Source organism: Palaemon carinicauda, chromosome 15 (genome assembly GCF_036898095.1).
Source record: "Palaemon carinicauda isolate YSFRI2023 chromosome 15, ASM3689809v2, whole genome shotgun sequence".
Lineage (NCBI taxonomy): Eukaryota > Metazoa > Arthropoda > Malacostraca > Decapoda > Palaemonidae > Palaemon > Palaemon carinicauda.
In genome coordinates this window covers 36669594-36683971 of record NC_090739.1, presented here as the reverse complement: position 1 = coordinate 36683971, position 14378 = coordinate 36669594, and the positions used below count along the sequence as shown (strand labels likewise).

Below are 14378 nucleotides of genomic sequence, written 5' to 3'. Positions count from 1 at the left end.
CTTAGCAGATATTATTTTTAAATATAAAACTTACCCGCTGGTTATATAAGAATGGCTAAAGTCTCCTGACGCCACGGCAGAAATTTCAAAATCTCGCGCAGCTATCGCAGATATGCCAGGTGTACACCAGCGCCCTCGCGGTACAACAGGTAGAACTATACCCACAAGCCTCAGATTTTCCATGCCTCATGGTCTATAGAAGGGAGGAGGGTGGGTTTTTAACTTATATAATCAGCGGGTAAGTATATTCAAAAATTTATTTTATTATGAAAATATCATTTTTGAATATAAAACTTACCCCCTGGTTATATAAGAATGGCTGATTGACACCCCTTGGTGGCGGGTCAGAGACAGCTACATATTTGGAAATTCACTTAAGCATTACATAAATAACTTATCAGGTTCTCACCTGATAAGGAAGCTGACTGCAATGCTCTGCCTCATTTTGTCTGCTATCCTTAGGAGATCCAGCGGTCCACCCAGGTGGCTGATGATCTCTAGGAGCTGTCAAACGGTTCAATAACCTATAACATGACAGGACCTCAACTAATACCCTTGTTCCGGGCGCTCTCTAGGAACAAAATGACCACCTGACTAGATCAAAGATTGCGGAAGATTGCCGACCAATATTCACGCACAATCATAAAAAACATATATAAAAGTTCCTAGAGAAGAACAGGGGTACTAGGAATTTAGGGAAATGTGGTGGTGGATGTTTCACCTGCTACTGCACTTGTTGTTACGAGTGATCCCAAAACGTAGCCGTCCTCACAAAGAGACTGGATACGGTATAAGTAATGCAAGGCGAATACAGGATTACCCTTTCACAAGGCTGTATACACGATGCTTTGCAGAGAATAGTTTAGTTTAAAAGTTACAGAAGCTCCCACAGTTCTAACTTCATAAGTCTTGACTGTTTCGACAGCTTAAGATCTGTCACACAACGGTATGAAAGAACACTTGTAATAAAAGTCTATACGAGATGATAGAGCGTTTTAGACATAGACAGCGCAGGTTTCTTTACCGTGCACCAAAGAGCCTTGAATAGACACTTAATTCCTATGGTCCCGTCCTGATAAAACTTCGTTTTAACCAGGCAAAAAACTCTCCTCAGTCCTTCATAAACCATATTCGAGAGGATAGAGATCTCGAAAGATTTAGGCCATGGGTGAGAAAGACATTTGATAATAACCAAGAATCCAGGTTGTAAGGCGCCTATGTCTTATCCATTCTGAAGTCCATGTTCTTGCTTAAAGAGTGAACTTCACTGACTCTCAACTATTGTCAGACACTCATAAAAGGAAACCAAGTGTAATGGCTCAAATCTGTCTCTACCGCAGAATTCCAGAAACAACCTCTAAATTCCGGGCTGGCGAATCTTGCTGACGCTTCTAAGTCATTTCAAATAAACTGAGAAGATCTATAAGGTCTTTACTTGATAGATCCAATCTTCTGCGTCTGAAGACAGCTGCCCGCATACTCCTATACCCCATGATGGTCGAGGAGGAATCAATGTGTTTTCTTCTAAGGTCTAAGAAGAAATAGGCCACTTGTGTTCTAGTGCTACTAATTGAAGAGACTGCTTTAGCTCTACACCAGTCCATGAAATCTTCCATTTGGGTAGCAAAACCTCAAGTCAAAGGTCCTTTCTACAAGCGATAGCCTCAGCAGTCTCCTTTGAACAACCCTCCATCTTAGGGGTTTTCTGAAATAATGGAGACAGCTAGACCTAAAGCTTGATGATTTGAAATAAAGCGTTCGTGACCCTGACACGGGGAAACGGACTAATGACATGCTCCCAGCATGTATCCAGCATGGTCTTAGCATGAGTCCAATATGGTTCCAGCATGCTGCATATGCTCAACATGTCATGAGAGAGAGTCAAGATCTAGACCACCTCCCGAAACACGTCCAGATCGGTTGCAAGAAACCGATATTAAGCTAGGCTTGTTGAAAAGAAGCATCAACAAAGTGAACCTCATGCTGTGCGCTAAGACCTGATCGCGTGTAACCAGCGAGAGTTTAACATACTTAAAGCTCAAAACTTGACGCGAGGGAGCGTTAGCTACGTGGCCAGAGAAACGCGAAGGAGAAACAACAGTCTGTCCATACTGTTGCAAGAAAAAGACTTGACTGTATGTGTCAAGCATGCGACCATAATGTCGCATGTACTTGCATTGCCGTAAGGTGTCAGCGTGCTGTGTGCGTTCACCTTGACGTGTGGATACAGCTTTGAGCATCCCACCTATTGTAAATCTACAGCTTGCTGCGAGGAGGCGACAGCATCGCGTCCGGTCAGTAGCACCAAGAAGCAACTGTTAGTTTATCCCAACGTGGGAAAACCCTGACTGACCTTATCCACCATATGCCCAGGCTGACACATGCATGTAGGTTGCTTAGGATTTCAGATTGACCTGTTTGCCGAGAGTTGTCCGCATGTAGCATGCATCCGCATGAGTGGTAGTCTCGTGTCCCACAGACCGCGAAGAAGGGACTACTTGTTGAAAGGATCAACTTGACTGTCAGCGTCCAACATACGACCAGACTGGCGTCTGTGACTGCGTGAGGGAGAGACCAGAATTAGTGTGTGTCTGCGTGACGTCCGCCGCAAGAGAGAGACCACACTGCTACAAGCGTCTGCTCTAACGCTTCTTGTAACACGACCATATATCTGTGCTCATCTTCTGAAAGCTTATTAATGAAGAATGGTGTGACATTAAGATTATACATCAGTCGGTTATTAGTGAAGTCTTGGGACACGCAGTTACGAGGAGAAAGCCATGGATCTCAAATGATACTTGGGATACTATAAAAGGGAGAAAAAGACAGAAATGGGTTGTTTGAAGTTTTGAGGAAGTAGTGAAAATTACAAGGTAGAGCATGCTAAGTATTCCAGTATTGATAGTGAGGTCAAAAGAAAAGCCAGGAATGACTGGAGAGAATATTTAAACAGTAAAGCAGCCGAGGCCACAAAGCTATGAATTCAGAAGTTGCTATGGTGTAAGAATTGCTCATAGAATTGTTAATGAAATCTCGACTTGGGCAGGATTTTGGAAAGGTAGAAGATGCACTGACCAAATTTTCATTTTGAGACATGTACACCAATGCATAGTTTATAGAAATCCACTTTTGATGGCATTTATGGACTATGAAAAAGCCTTTGATAGCGTGTACCGTCCAATTTTGTGGAGAGTCCTGCGTTATTATGGAATTTCTCTTAAATATGTAAATTTGATTTTGTTCATGAGCATAGCAAGTGCAAAGTTAATGTTAATGAAGTCTATCAAATGAATTTCCTGTGAACAGCAGAGTACTCTAAGGGAATATGTTGTCAACTTGTCACCTATGATGGTTATCCTTCTCATGGATTTTATAATGTGTAGAACAGTCGGAGATGGATTGGTGATAGGAAATTAGCAGACCTAGAGTATGCAGATGATGCTGTCCTTGTTAGCAGAACACCACAGGATTTGCAATGCTTACTTTTCCAGAAAGCATGAAATATCACATGAGGTTGAGCTCAAGATAAATATAAGAAAGACAGAGATGATGAGAACTGAGTATGCAGTGGAAGATGGAATGTCATTAGAAGGAGGAAGGATTAATGAGGTAGAATCATTCAAGTATTTAGGAACTATGATCTCCAATACGTGTTCTTTAGAATTAGAATTTGGTGAAAGATTGAAAAAAGCAAATCAGACGATGGCTAGGTCAAGTAAAATTTGGAAATCAAATTACAGTACCTAAATTTTCATGAAAAGATCAGACTATATATCAGGTTAGTGAGATTGGTGTTACTATTTGGACATGAGTCATGGTATGACATTGAAACATCTCCAATAGATTTATTAGATTTGAGAACAAAGGCCTCAGGAGGATATTGGGAGTTGAATTGCAGGGTAGGATTAGAAATAAAAATTTAAGAGATTATTTGAGTGCTGTATATGGATGAAATCATGATGAGGCATAGATGGAGATGGTTTGGACATGCTCTTTGCACTCGAGAGATTGGTTCACCAAACTTTTAACTGAACTCCACAAGGCACTAGGAGAGTTGGAAGACCAAGGCCTACATGGCTGAGGACTGTGAAGTCTGAAGTAAGAGATGATGAATGGAGAAGTATTGAATTAAGACCTCAAGATTGATAAGACTGGCGGAATCTGAGGCCCTTTGCATCAATAGGCGTAGGAGCAGATGCTTTTTTTTTTTCTATTTCAGGGATTGTATTTCTCGGAAAATGCAAAATATACTTGTATTAAGTTTGACATCATACAATTATTATTCCCTAAGCTTTTTCCATAAATTACATTTGGTTTGGGAAAGAATAAAAGAACCTGTAATTGGATCCTTGCCAAATCCAGATACAGTATTGGAGGTTTTTGCATTACATATGCAAAAAAAATTGAAAGGCTTAAAGAAAACTAGATATAGATAAGCATCAACAAAATGTTTATATAATGTTTATAATGAATTATGGGATAAAGATCTTCACTGAGCTCACCTTTATATGTAAAATGTTAATTATGAAACATGAGATTAGTAAATCTATTGCAGTAAAGTCAGGCTTCTGTTTTAGCAGTAAATGTAATCCACGCTTTTAGATCCACAAAATATTTTTAAGTATGTTCCCATACTTTCACGGCATGATCTTGGTTAGGATTGTCGCACAGGGCTGCGTTTTCTTAAAATCCTTTGCAATACAGTAATGCCTCTGTCGTGGCAGTAACGATAATCCACATCGTTAGATCTATGAAATATTTTAAAAGTTTTGGTTCTTCACATACTGTCCTAGTACCCATTTTGGTTAGGATTGCCAAACAGTGCTACATTCTTGTTCTCCTTAGGATTGCTGCACAGTGCTACCCTGGAAGAGATGGAACGCCTTTTGTTGATATGGGTAAAGGACAAAGAGATTGTTGGGATATGATCAGTGAAACGATCATTTGCGAGAACGCCAGCGCTATCTATTGTGACTAGAAGGTGGCGGGCTAGGGAGGTGACGCGGGGGAGAGTTCAACCGATCCTATGATGGAGGAATTCAAGGCGTCTCGTGGTTGGTTCGAGAAATTTAAGAGACGGACCGCGATTCATTCAGTTGTTCAGCACGGAGAGGCTTCAAGTTCGGACACCAAGGCTGCCAACGATATTGTTAAGAAGTTCGAAAAGATCGTGGAGGATGAAGGCTACGTAGAGCAGCAAGTTTTCAGTCGTGATAAAACCTGTCTGTTTTGGAAAAAGATGCCTAGTTGAACATTCATCACCGTCGAAGAGAAGAAAATGCCTGGACAAAGCCTATGAAGGATCGGTTGACTCTTTCTATATGTGCCAACGCCAGTGGGGACTGCAAAATCAAACCGCTATTGGTTTATCCTTCCGAAAACCCTAGGGCATTTAAGGCACATAGTCAATAAGGACATGCTGCATGTTTTCTGACATGTTAATTCTAAGGCTTTGGTTACTAGGCACTTCTTTGTTGAATGGGTAAACCAAGTTTTCTGCCCTGCTGTCAAGAAGTACCTTCAGGAGAGGAATTTGCTTTTAAAGTGCTTGCTTTGCTTGGCTAATGCTCCTGCTCACCCCCCAGGACTCGAAGATGATATCATCGACCAGTTCAAGTTTATCAGAGTGCTGTATCATCCACCGAACACCACCCCCTATCCTCCACCCCATGGACCAACAAGTCATCTCTAATTTTAAGAAGCTCTACACCTAGTACTGATTTATGCAGTGCTTTAATGTCACGCAAAGCACCAACATAAGTTTGCATGAATTTTGGAGCAGCCATTTCAATATCGTGCACTGCTTGAAGATCATAGAACAGGCTTGGGAGGGAGTAACTCAACGGACACTGAATTCAGCTTGGAAGAAGCTTTGGCGTGATGCTGTTTCTCTTCGAGATTTTGAAGGTTTTGGCCCGAACCTGAACCTGTGCTTGCCGTAGAGGAAGACGTAGAAGAGATTGTATCCCTTGTCAAGTCCATGGGTCTGAAGGTCGATAAAGATGACATCACCGAACTCGTCGAGGAGCTGCCTGCCATGCAGAATGTTGAGTTCCAAGCGCTGTTGAGTGAGTCGGAGGAGATCGAGGAGGTACGGCACATCTTAAGTTCGGCTGCAATAAAAGAGATGTTAGCACATCATCAACACGTGATTGACTTCATTGATGAGTATCACCCACAGAAACTATAGGTTTGCCATGTAGTTTCGCAATTCAGTGATGTCTGCTTAACCCATTTCAGAAAAATTCTGAAAAGCCGTACCAAGCAACTTTCTCTTGATAGTTTCTTTAAGAAAGTGTCTTATGACATAAATACCACACTTCTGCAGCCTTGCTGTATGTCACGATTGTCAACTGGGTTGTCAACTGAGAAGTTGCAGCTTGGTTTTGGGAGCTTTTCGAGCTTGCCAACCTTTCAGTCTGGGATTACAAAATTTCTTGTATTATTATTAATTTGGGAGATGTTATGTGGTTGCAAGTCCTGATTTTATTGTTCAAGTATAAGATGGTTTCATTTAATTTCATGGTACAACATCCAAAATAGCTAAGCTTTAACCATTAATATTTTTTAATTTTATATTTGATAAATCATTGATATATATACACTAATTTGCTCTAATTGAAAATAAAAATACTGTGGTTTTCTTCACCTGTAATCAATAATAAAAGTACACAGTGCTGTCACTAGCCAGTTAACATGCCTGTACTTTAGCATTATCCAATAGCCCTAGATACATTTTTATAAATAGTATGGCACCTATACCTCTCTAGTTTCATTTTTATTATCCAAAGTTTTTACACTTGTCATATGGAACACAGTTAATGCCTGTGTCACTTTTTTAGTTATGGTACAATTTTTCATGATGTTAGTAAGACAGCTGTTTTCATGCTTGTAAAATCTGCTTCTTGGCCTTGTTAGGTTGTTGGGGTTGTATCATTTGTGATAACTGCATTTGTACATAGTATTCTTAATAAATACTTTCTTTCAAATTTTCAGCAATACGCCCTGAAGCATGCCCTGCAACGTCCCTTGTCATTGATTCAAGGTCCACCAGGAACTGGCAAGACTGTTACATCAGCCACTATTGTGTATCAGCTGGTCAAACAAACTGGTGGCACAGTTCTTGTATGTGCCCCATCCAACACTGCCGTTGATCAGCTCACAGAAAAAATACACAAAACTGGACTCAAGGTTGGAAAACATTTTGTTTTTAGTACTATTTATAGACTTAGCAGGCAATAGTTTCAACCTTGAGCTTTGTAATTTGTCAAATAATTTTTTATTTTTTAAGGAAGAAATAAATACATGTGGAAGGTAGCTACTAGTCATGAATAAAGTAGGGAAAAGAACAAGGTTGTAATACTCGATTTTCTTGGTATTACTAAATATCTTAATAATAGAATAGTTTTTCTTGGTATTACTAAATATCTTCCTAATAGAATAGTTTCCACAGCATGTGATTTATAAGTTTCCCATACCAAAATTTCTTTGTTTTCACAGGTTGTGCGCTTGTGTGCCAAATCGCGCGAGGCCATTGACTCGCCTGTATCATTTTTGGCCTTGCATAATCAGATCCGCAACCTGGAAGAGTTAGTAATATATTTTCTATTAATTTTTTAATTGGTTGCATGGTTAGAATTCTGAAATACCTTGAAACAGATTATAGTTGTAATTTAAAGACGAGTTATATGATACTTTGCTTTCAGTAATGGAGAACTACAAAAGCTTCAGCAATTGAAAGAGGAAACTGGCGAGTTATCATCTGCGGATGAAAAAAGGTTCCGTATGCTAAAGAAGCAGGCAGAAAAGGTACGGCTCTCTCTCTCTCTCTCTCTCTCTCCTCTCTCTCTCTCTCTCTCTCTCTCTCTCTCTCTCTCTCTCTGTCTGTCTGTCTGTCTGTCTGTCTGTCTGTCTGTCTGTCTGTCTGTCTGTCTGTCTGTCTGTCTGTCTGTCTGTCTGTCTGTCTGTCTGTCTGTCTGTCTGTCTGTCTGTCTGTCTGTCTGTCTGTCTGTCTGTCTGTCTGTCTGTCTGTCTGTCTGTCTGTCTGTCTGTCTGTCTGTCTGTCTGTCTGTCTGTCTGTCTGTCTGTCTGTCTGTCTGTCTGTCTGTCTGTCTGTCTGTCTGTCTGTCTGTCTGTCTGTCTGTCTGTCTGTCTGTCTGTCTGTCTGTCTGTCTGTCTGTCTGTCTGTCTGTCTGTCTGTCTGTCTGTCTGTCTGTCTGTCTGTCTGTCTGTCTGTCTGTCTGTCTGTCTGTCTGTCTGTCTGTCTGTCTGTCTGTCTGTCTGTCTGTCTGTCTGTCTGTCTGTCTGTCTGTCTGTCTGTCTGTCTGTCTGTCTGTCTGTCTGTCTGTCTGTCTGTCTGTCTGTCTGTCTGTCTGTCTGTCTGTCTGTCTGTCTGTCTGTCTGTCTGTCTGTCTGTCTGTCTGTCTGTCTGTCTGTCTGTCTGTCTGTCTGTCTGTCTGTCTGTCTGTCTGTGTAAATATTGCAGAATTATAATTGTTATTGAGTAGCACAGTTCATATAATTTGTAAAAGCTGTTGGTATCATTAGCTCTTACTTAGATGTGTAAATGCATTTGTTCATTGTTTAATAAAACTTAAACAAGACAGTGGATTCCCTTTTAATTGATGTGTGAAGGAAAAAAAATATACAATACGCTTTATGTCATCTTTGAATTTCTAAGGGTACAGAAAGTAAAAAGATAAAACATACGGCTAACATCACTATATATATATAACCAATATTTGATAAGATAGTTGTTGCAGTAGACAGCCAGTCGGGAGATGGTTTTGTAATTTAACTGTTGTATCACACTACAGATATGAGGTTGTTTCATTAAAATTACTATAATTTTTACTCCTCATCTAAAGGTTGTCTCATACACAAATCTGTGGTATATACTGTGTATATTGCATTTTCAGACATTGTAAGAGGCTATAGATGTTATCTGCTGCAATTGTGATCCCTGCCTGCCTTGTTTGAATTTTATTTACAGTTGTGTATATTGCATTTTCAGACATTGTTAGAGGCTGCAGATGTGATATGCTGCACTTGTGTTGGTGCTGGTGATCCTCGTCTGGCTCGTTTGAAATTCCATTCCATCCTAATAGATGAGTCAATGCAAGCCACGGAACCTGAGTGCATGGTCCCTGTAAGTAATATTGATTTATTCCACCCCAAACCCATCAGTCATATATAGACTTCATTCATCATCTAAGATTTGATTAAAGAGTTCAGTATTTTTCTTATGCAGACTGAATAAAGAGAAGATCAGTACAGTGTTGTGTAGTTGATTAGTAAATTATACTTTGTGAATTAAGCATTGGTGCATCATATAGTATTTTGTTTTCTGGTTTATTAATGTACAATTTTAGTTCTTTGAGTATAACATGATATAACAAATTAGACTGGCAGTTTATTGCCATTGGAAGAATATTTTAACTTACCAGATATTTTTCATTCCAGGTTGTTTTAGGGGCTAAGCAGGTAATCTTAGTGGGTGATCATTGCCAGTTGGGACCAGTTGTTATGTGCAAAAAAGCATCTCGAGCAGGTCTTTCTCAGTCTCTTTTGAACGTTTGGTTGTATTGGGTATCCGGCCATTCCGTCTCACCGTCCAATATCGCATGCATCCCCAGCTCGCACAATTCCCGTCAAATTTCTTCTATGAAGGATCTCTACAAAATGGAGTAGTTGACGGTATGTTACATTGTTTTCAGTATGAGAAGGTCATAAATATAAAACGAAGGGAAAATCAATCATCACAAATCATACATGCATGCATGCAAATATGAGAATGTTACCAGTGTTACTATCTGGTTAGGACTTGGCTTTTTGGAACTATTTTCTATACAAAACCATCATAAAAAGTAATTACTTTTAAAAAGAGAAATAGAACTAAACTTAGCAAATTAAGACTTTAAGATATTATAAGAAAAGTACAGTGATAATGTGGTACAGTAGTTATATAATACATTATAAGTGAAGAAATAATGTAAAGAGGAGTTTAAATTAGGCTACAATGTATTGGCATATCTTTTGATTGTTTGATATCTATAGTGTTCAAGTGTTTCCCATAATATTTGGTCTGTTAGTTATCTGAAAGCCAGACCTCTAAAGTATATGACAACTTGGTCCCTTACTGCATTGGCAGCTTTTTACTTGGCACTAAGTAACCAGCTCTATCATTAGTACTGTAGTGTTCAGGAGTGCTGAGTCTAATGAAACAAGCCAGAGGACTACTTGATTCCATAGCAGTTGCCCCCCAAAAATAGAATAAAATTTTGGGCTAAAAGAGGAGTATACAAATACATACATATACCAAGGCACTTCCCCCAATTTTGGGGGATACCCAACATCAAACAAATGAAATAAAAAAGGGGACCTCTCCTCTCTCTACGTTGCTCCCAGCCTGACAAGGGACTCAACCGAGTTCGGCTGGTACTGCTAGGGTGCCACAGCCCACCCTCCCCCGTTATCCACCACAGATGAAGCTTCATAACGCTGAATCCCCTACTGCTGCTACCTCCGCGGTCATCCCAGGCACCAGAGGAAGCAGCAGGGCCTATTGGAATTGCGTCACAATCGCTCGCCATTCATTCCTATTTCTAGCACGCTCTTTTGCCTCTCACATCTATCCTCCTATCACCCAGAGCTTTCTTCACTCCATCCATCCATCCAAACCTTGGTCTTCCTCTTGTACTTCTCCCATCAACTCTTGCATTCATCACCTTCTTTAGCAGACAGCCATTTTCCATTCTCTCAACATGGCCAAACCACCTAAACACATTCATATCCACTCTAGCTGCTAACTCATTTCTTACACCTGTTCTCACCCTCACTACATCGTTCCTAAACCTATCTACTCGAGATACACCAGCCATACTCCTTAGACACTTCATCTCAAACACATTCAATATCTTTCTCTCCGTTACTTTCATTCCCCACAACTCCGATCCATACATCAAAGTTGGTACAATCACTTTCTCATACAGAACTCTCTTTACATTCATGCCCCACCCTCTATTTTTTACTACTCCCTTAACTGCCCCCAACACTTTGCACCCTTCATTCACTCACTGCCTTACATCTGCTTCCACTCCACCATTTGCTGCAACAACAGACCTTAAGTATTTAAACTGATCCACCTCCTCAAGTAACTCTCCATTCAACATGACATTCAACCTCGCACCACCTTCTCTTCTTAACATTCAACCTCGCACCACCTTCTCTTCTTAACATTCAACCTCGCACCACCTTCTCTTCTTGTACATCTCATAACCTTACTCTTACCCACATTAACTCTCAACTTCCTTCTCTCACACACCCTTCCAAATTCTGTCACTAATCGGCCAAGCTTCTCTTCCGCGTCTGCAATCAGTACAGTATCATCCGCAAACAACAACTGATTTACCTCCCATAGATAGAAAAAATGACAGAAGTAAAAGTAACATTCGGACAAAGGTAAACCTATGCCTGAACCTTTAAGATGCTGAAAGTATCTACCAATAGCATAACCTTTACACTAAAAAGTAACCAAAAAGACAAAATTGATAAAACAAGAAATTTTATTTATTATTATATCCAAGTGTTAGATTTATAATTTTGTAATCCCAAAACCAGATATTTACAATAAGCATAAAGTATTCTTGTGCTCAAACACACCAAAAATCATGAAATATGTGGTTCATATCTGAGGAAAATGCTTCTTTCAAACAGCCAGATTACATCCTATTTTATTTTATTAAGTAAACAGTGTAAATATTTGATATTTTGTTTATCAATATCTGAACGATGTAACATGTAGACGACAGACTATGTTCAGGTGCTTTCTTGGCCAAAGACAAGAGGTTACTAGTGGAACTTACAAACTTTGTCTGAATGAAAACTAGAATATGGGTCGTCAATTAGTAGGTTAAATCATGTTTTCATATACACATACAAAAAAAAATCTGCCTTGTGCTTCATAAAGACCGCACATTCGTCAATAATGTCAGCCAAGAACTAACGTGACGGCTCGTATTTATGTCAATAGATGTATATGAACACCAAGTAAAGGACAAGGTAAATTATTATTTCGATAACTAACCAAAAGTTAGATTAAGGCATTTTTATGGACTAAAAAGTATGAACTGATTGTGAATTGAGATGGGACTAGGTATTTTATTGGAAAACAGGCCTAGGAAGTGAAAGATTCGATTTCTTGTCACAATCAATTACTGTATTGTAATTTACCAGTAAGAGGGAATTAATTATAACCAGCTAAACTTAGCACTATTTAATCAAGGTTTGACAATAGTGCTTTAGAAAAACTGGAAGATTTGAGGAGTGATCCCAAAATACTGAAAATTACAATTAGAATGATAACTGTGTGGACAGCATTTTGTCAGAAAAGGTGATCTTAAATTTGCAGAAATGAAATATTTGTAGAAAGGACCAATAAATCAAAAGATATGGGAAATTTGGTGGAAATTACAATGAAGACAAAGTGAAGATCTGATTAATGCTTTTAACACAAAATTTTGAATCTAACAGCTTCCTTTTTCCCATTTCAGCTGATCGTACCATGAAAGGTGTAAGTTTCCCTTGGCCTCAGGCAGACAAGCCTCAGTTCTTCTATGTCACCTCTGGTCAAGAAGAAATAGCAGGTTCAGGCACTTCATACTTGAATCGTACTGAAGCCTCTAGCGTAGAGAAGTTGGTTACCCGTTTTCTCAATTGTGGTGTGAAGCCAGAGCAGATTGGAGTTATCACACCATATGAAGGACAGAGAGCTTATTTGGTAAGTTGTCAAAAAATAGTTTCTTATATATAGACAGTCCTTAAGGTACGAACATAAGATTTGCTGTTTCATATTTACGAACACAAATTATCGCAAGTGATAAATGTGTTCAAACTCCATGGATTCATAATTTTGTAATTAGCGCCACTTCCAATGCCACTCTATTTAAAATCAATGGTTTTTGCTATTGTGATCATTGTAGCTGTTTCTGTGTATTTCCTCCGCCGTTTTTTTTTTTCGTCATTTCCGTAAGTGCCAGTAACTTCAACTATGGTTGAATATTAGTGATGATAGTGGTATTAGTTTAAAGAAATGGCAAGCCATTTCAATGGAAATGAAAGTAGCCATTATCAAGAAACTAGATAATGGTGAGAAGGTGGCAAACATTCCGTGTTCATATCAAGTAAATCGTTCAACTATTGTCACGATTTATAAGACGGCACGCAGTTATCCGATGACGGCAAATTATCCTAGGTGTCGGCTAACTCCTCTTATACACGCACATACGCATGTGCAGTGAGAGTGAGTGCGTTTTTTTTTTTTTCTCAAGCAGGTACAAGGATTTTAGATGTCTGAAAGACTTTTTAGTCCATCCGCAGAGACTACATTTACTCTTTGGTTGGGCAATTTAGTTTAAACATTTAGTGTTTTCTTATGATCTTGTCTAACTTATTCTTGAACTCATTTACCGTGCTACTGTTTACTGCATCCGTAGGAAGTCTATTCCACGTATTTGCTATTTTTTATATAAAGAAGTTCCCACATTGAGGGATAGTGTATCTTTTCAATTCCAATTTGTATCAGCACCTCTGGACCGATGTGTGCTAAGTTCAAAAAGATATTGTAATCTACATTTGTTTTTCCTTTAAAAATTTTGAATGCCCCTATTAACTGTCCCCTAAGTTGTAGAGTTTGTATATCAATAAGTTCAAACGTTCCATCCTCCGTCTATATCCAAATTGCCTTAGTGTTGGAACTAGTTTGGTGACCCTAGCTTGTACTACTTTCAGTCTATCTATATCCTTTTGAGTTTGCTGTAGTACAGTGTCTTTGTTTCTGTATTTGAATTGTCTCTTTATGTTGCCTATTGGTTTCTGTGCTTTTTTTCAGCTTTTATGCTCTTTGGTGATCATCAAATCCTTGCTGATAATACCAAGATTTTCCTCCTAAGTCCACACTTTCTATTTCATTACCGAGCAGTGTGTAACCTGATTCTGGGTTACTATAACGTATGTGCAGGACTTTACATTTTGCAGAGTTGAATGGCATTTGCCATTTTCTGGACCATTCCCCTATCTTCATTAGATCCTCTCTTAAGGCTTCTACTTCTTCCGAGTTCACAGCATTTATGTCCAATTTAGTATTGTCGGCAAATTTGGCTTTTCTACTAGTTAATCCTAAATCTAAATTGTTAATGTAGATCAGAAATAGCAATGGTCCAAGGATGGATCCCTGAAGTACTCCACTTGTAACAGCTGCCCACTCTGCAGCTTCTCCATTGATTACAACTCTATTTTCTGTTTGTCAGTCCATTTTCGATTCATTCAGCTGGCTCGTCAATGATGCCTAGTGCTCTAATTTTGACCGTTAATTTTTTATG

The 14378-nt window shown here is 39.2% G+C and overlaps 1 protein-coding gene across 1 annotated transcript in view; it reads left to right on the top strand.

Annotated features, from left to right (window-relative positions):
* The window catches only part of LOC137654556 (regulator of nonsense transcripts 1-like), a 61300-nt gene that overhangs the window by 30586 nt on the left and 16336 nt on the right, over nucleotides 1–14378 (top strand). Inside the window, 7 exon segments of the mRNA XM_068388285.1 lie at nucleotides 6997–7191; nucleotides 7501–7589; nucleotides 7707–7809; nucleotides 9014–9148; nucleotides 9463–9562; nucleotides 9565–9696; nucleotides 12552–12778. Coding sequence (XP_068244386.1) covers nucleotides 6997–7191; nucleotides 7501–7589; nucleotides 7707–7809; nucleotides 9014–9148; nucleotides 9463–9562; nucleotides 9565–9696; nucleotides 12552–12778 — 981 coding nt within the window.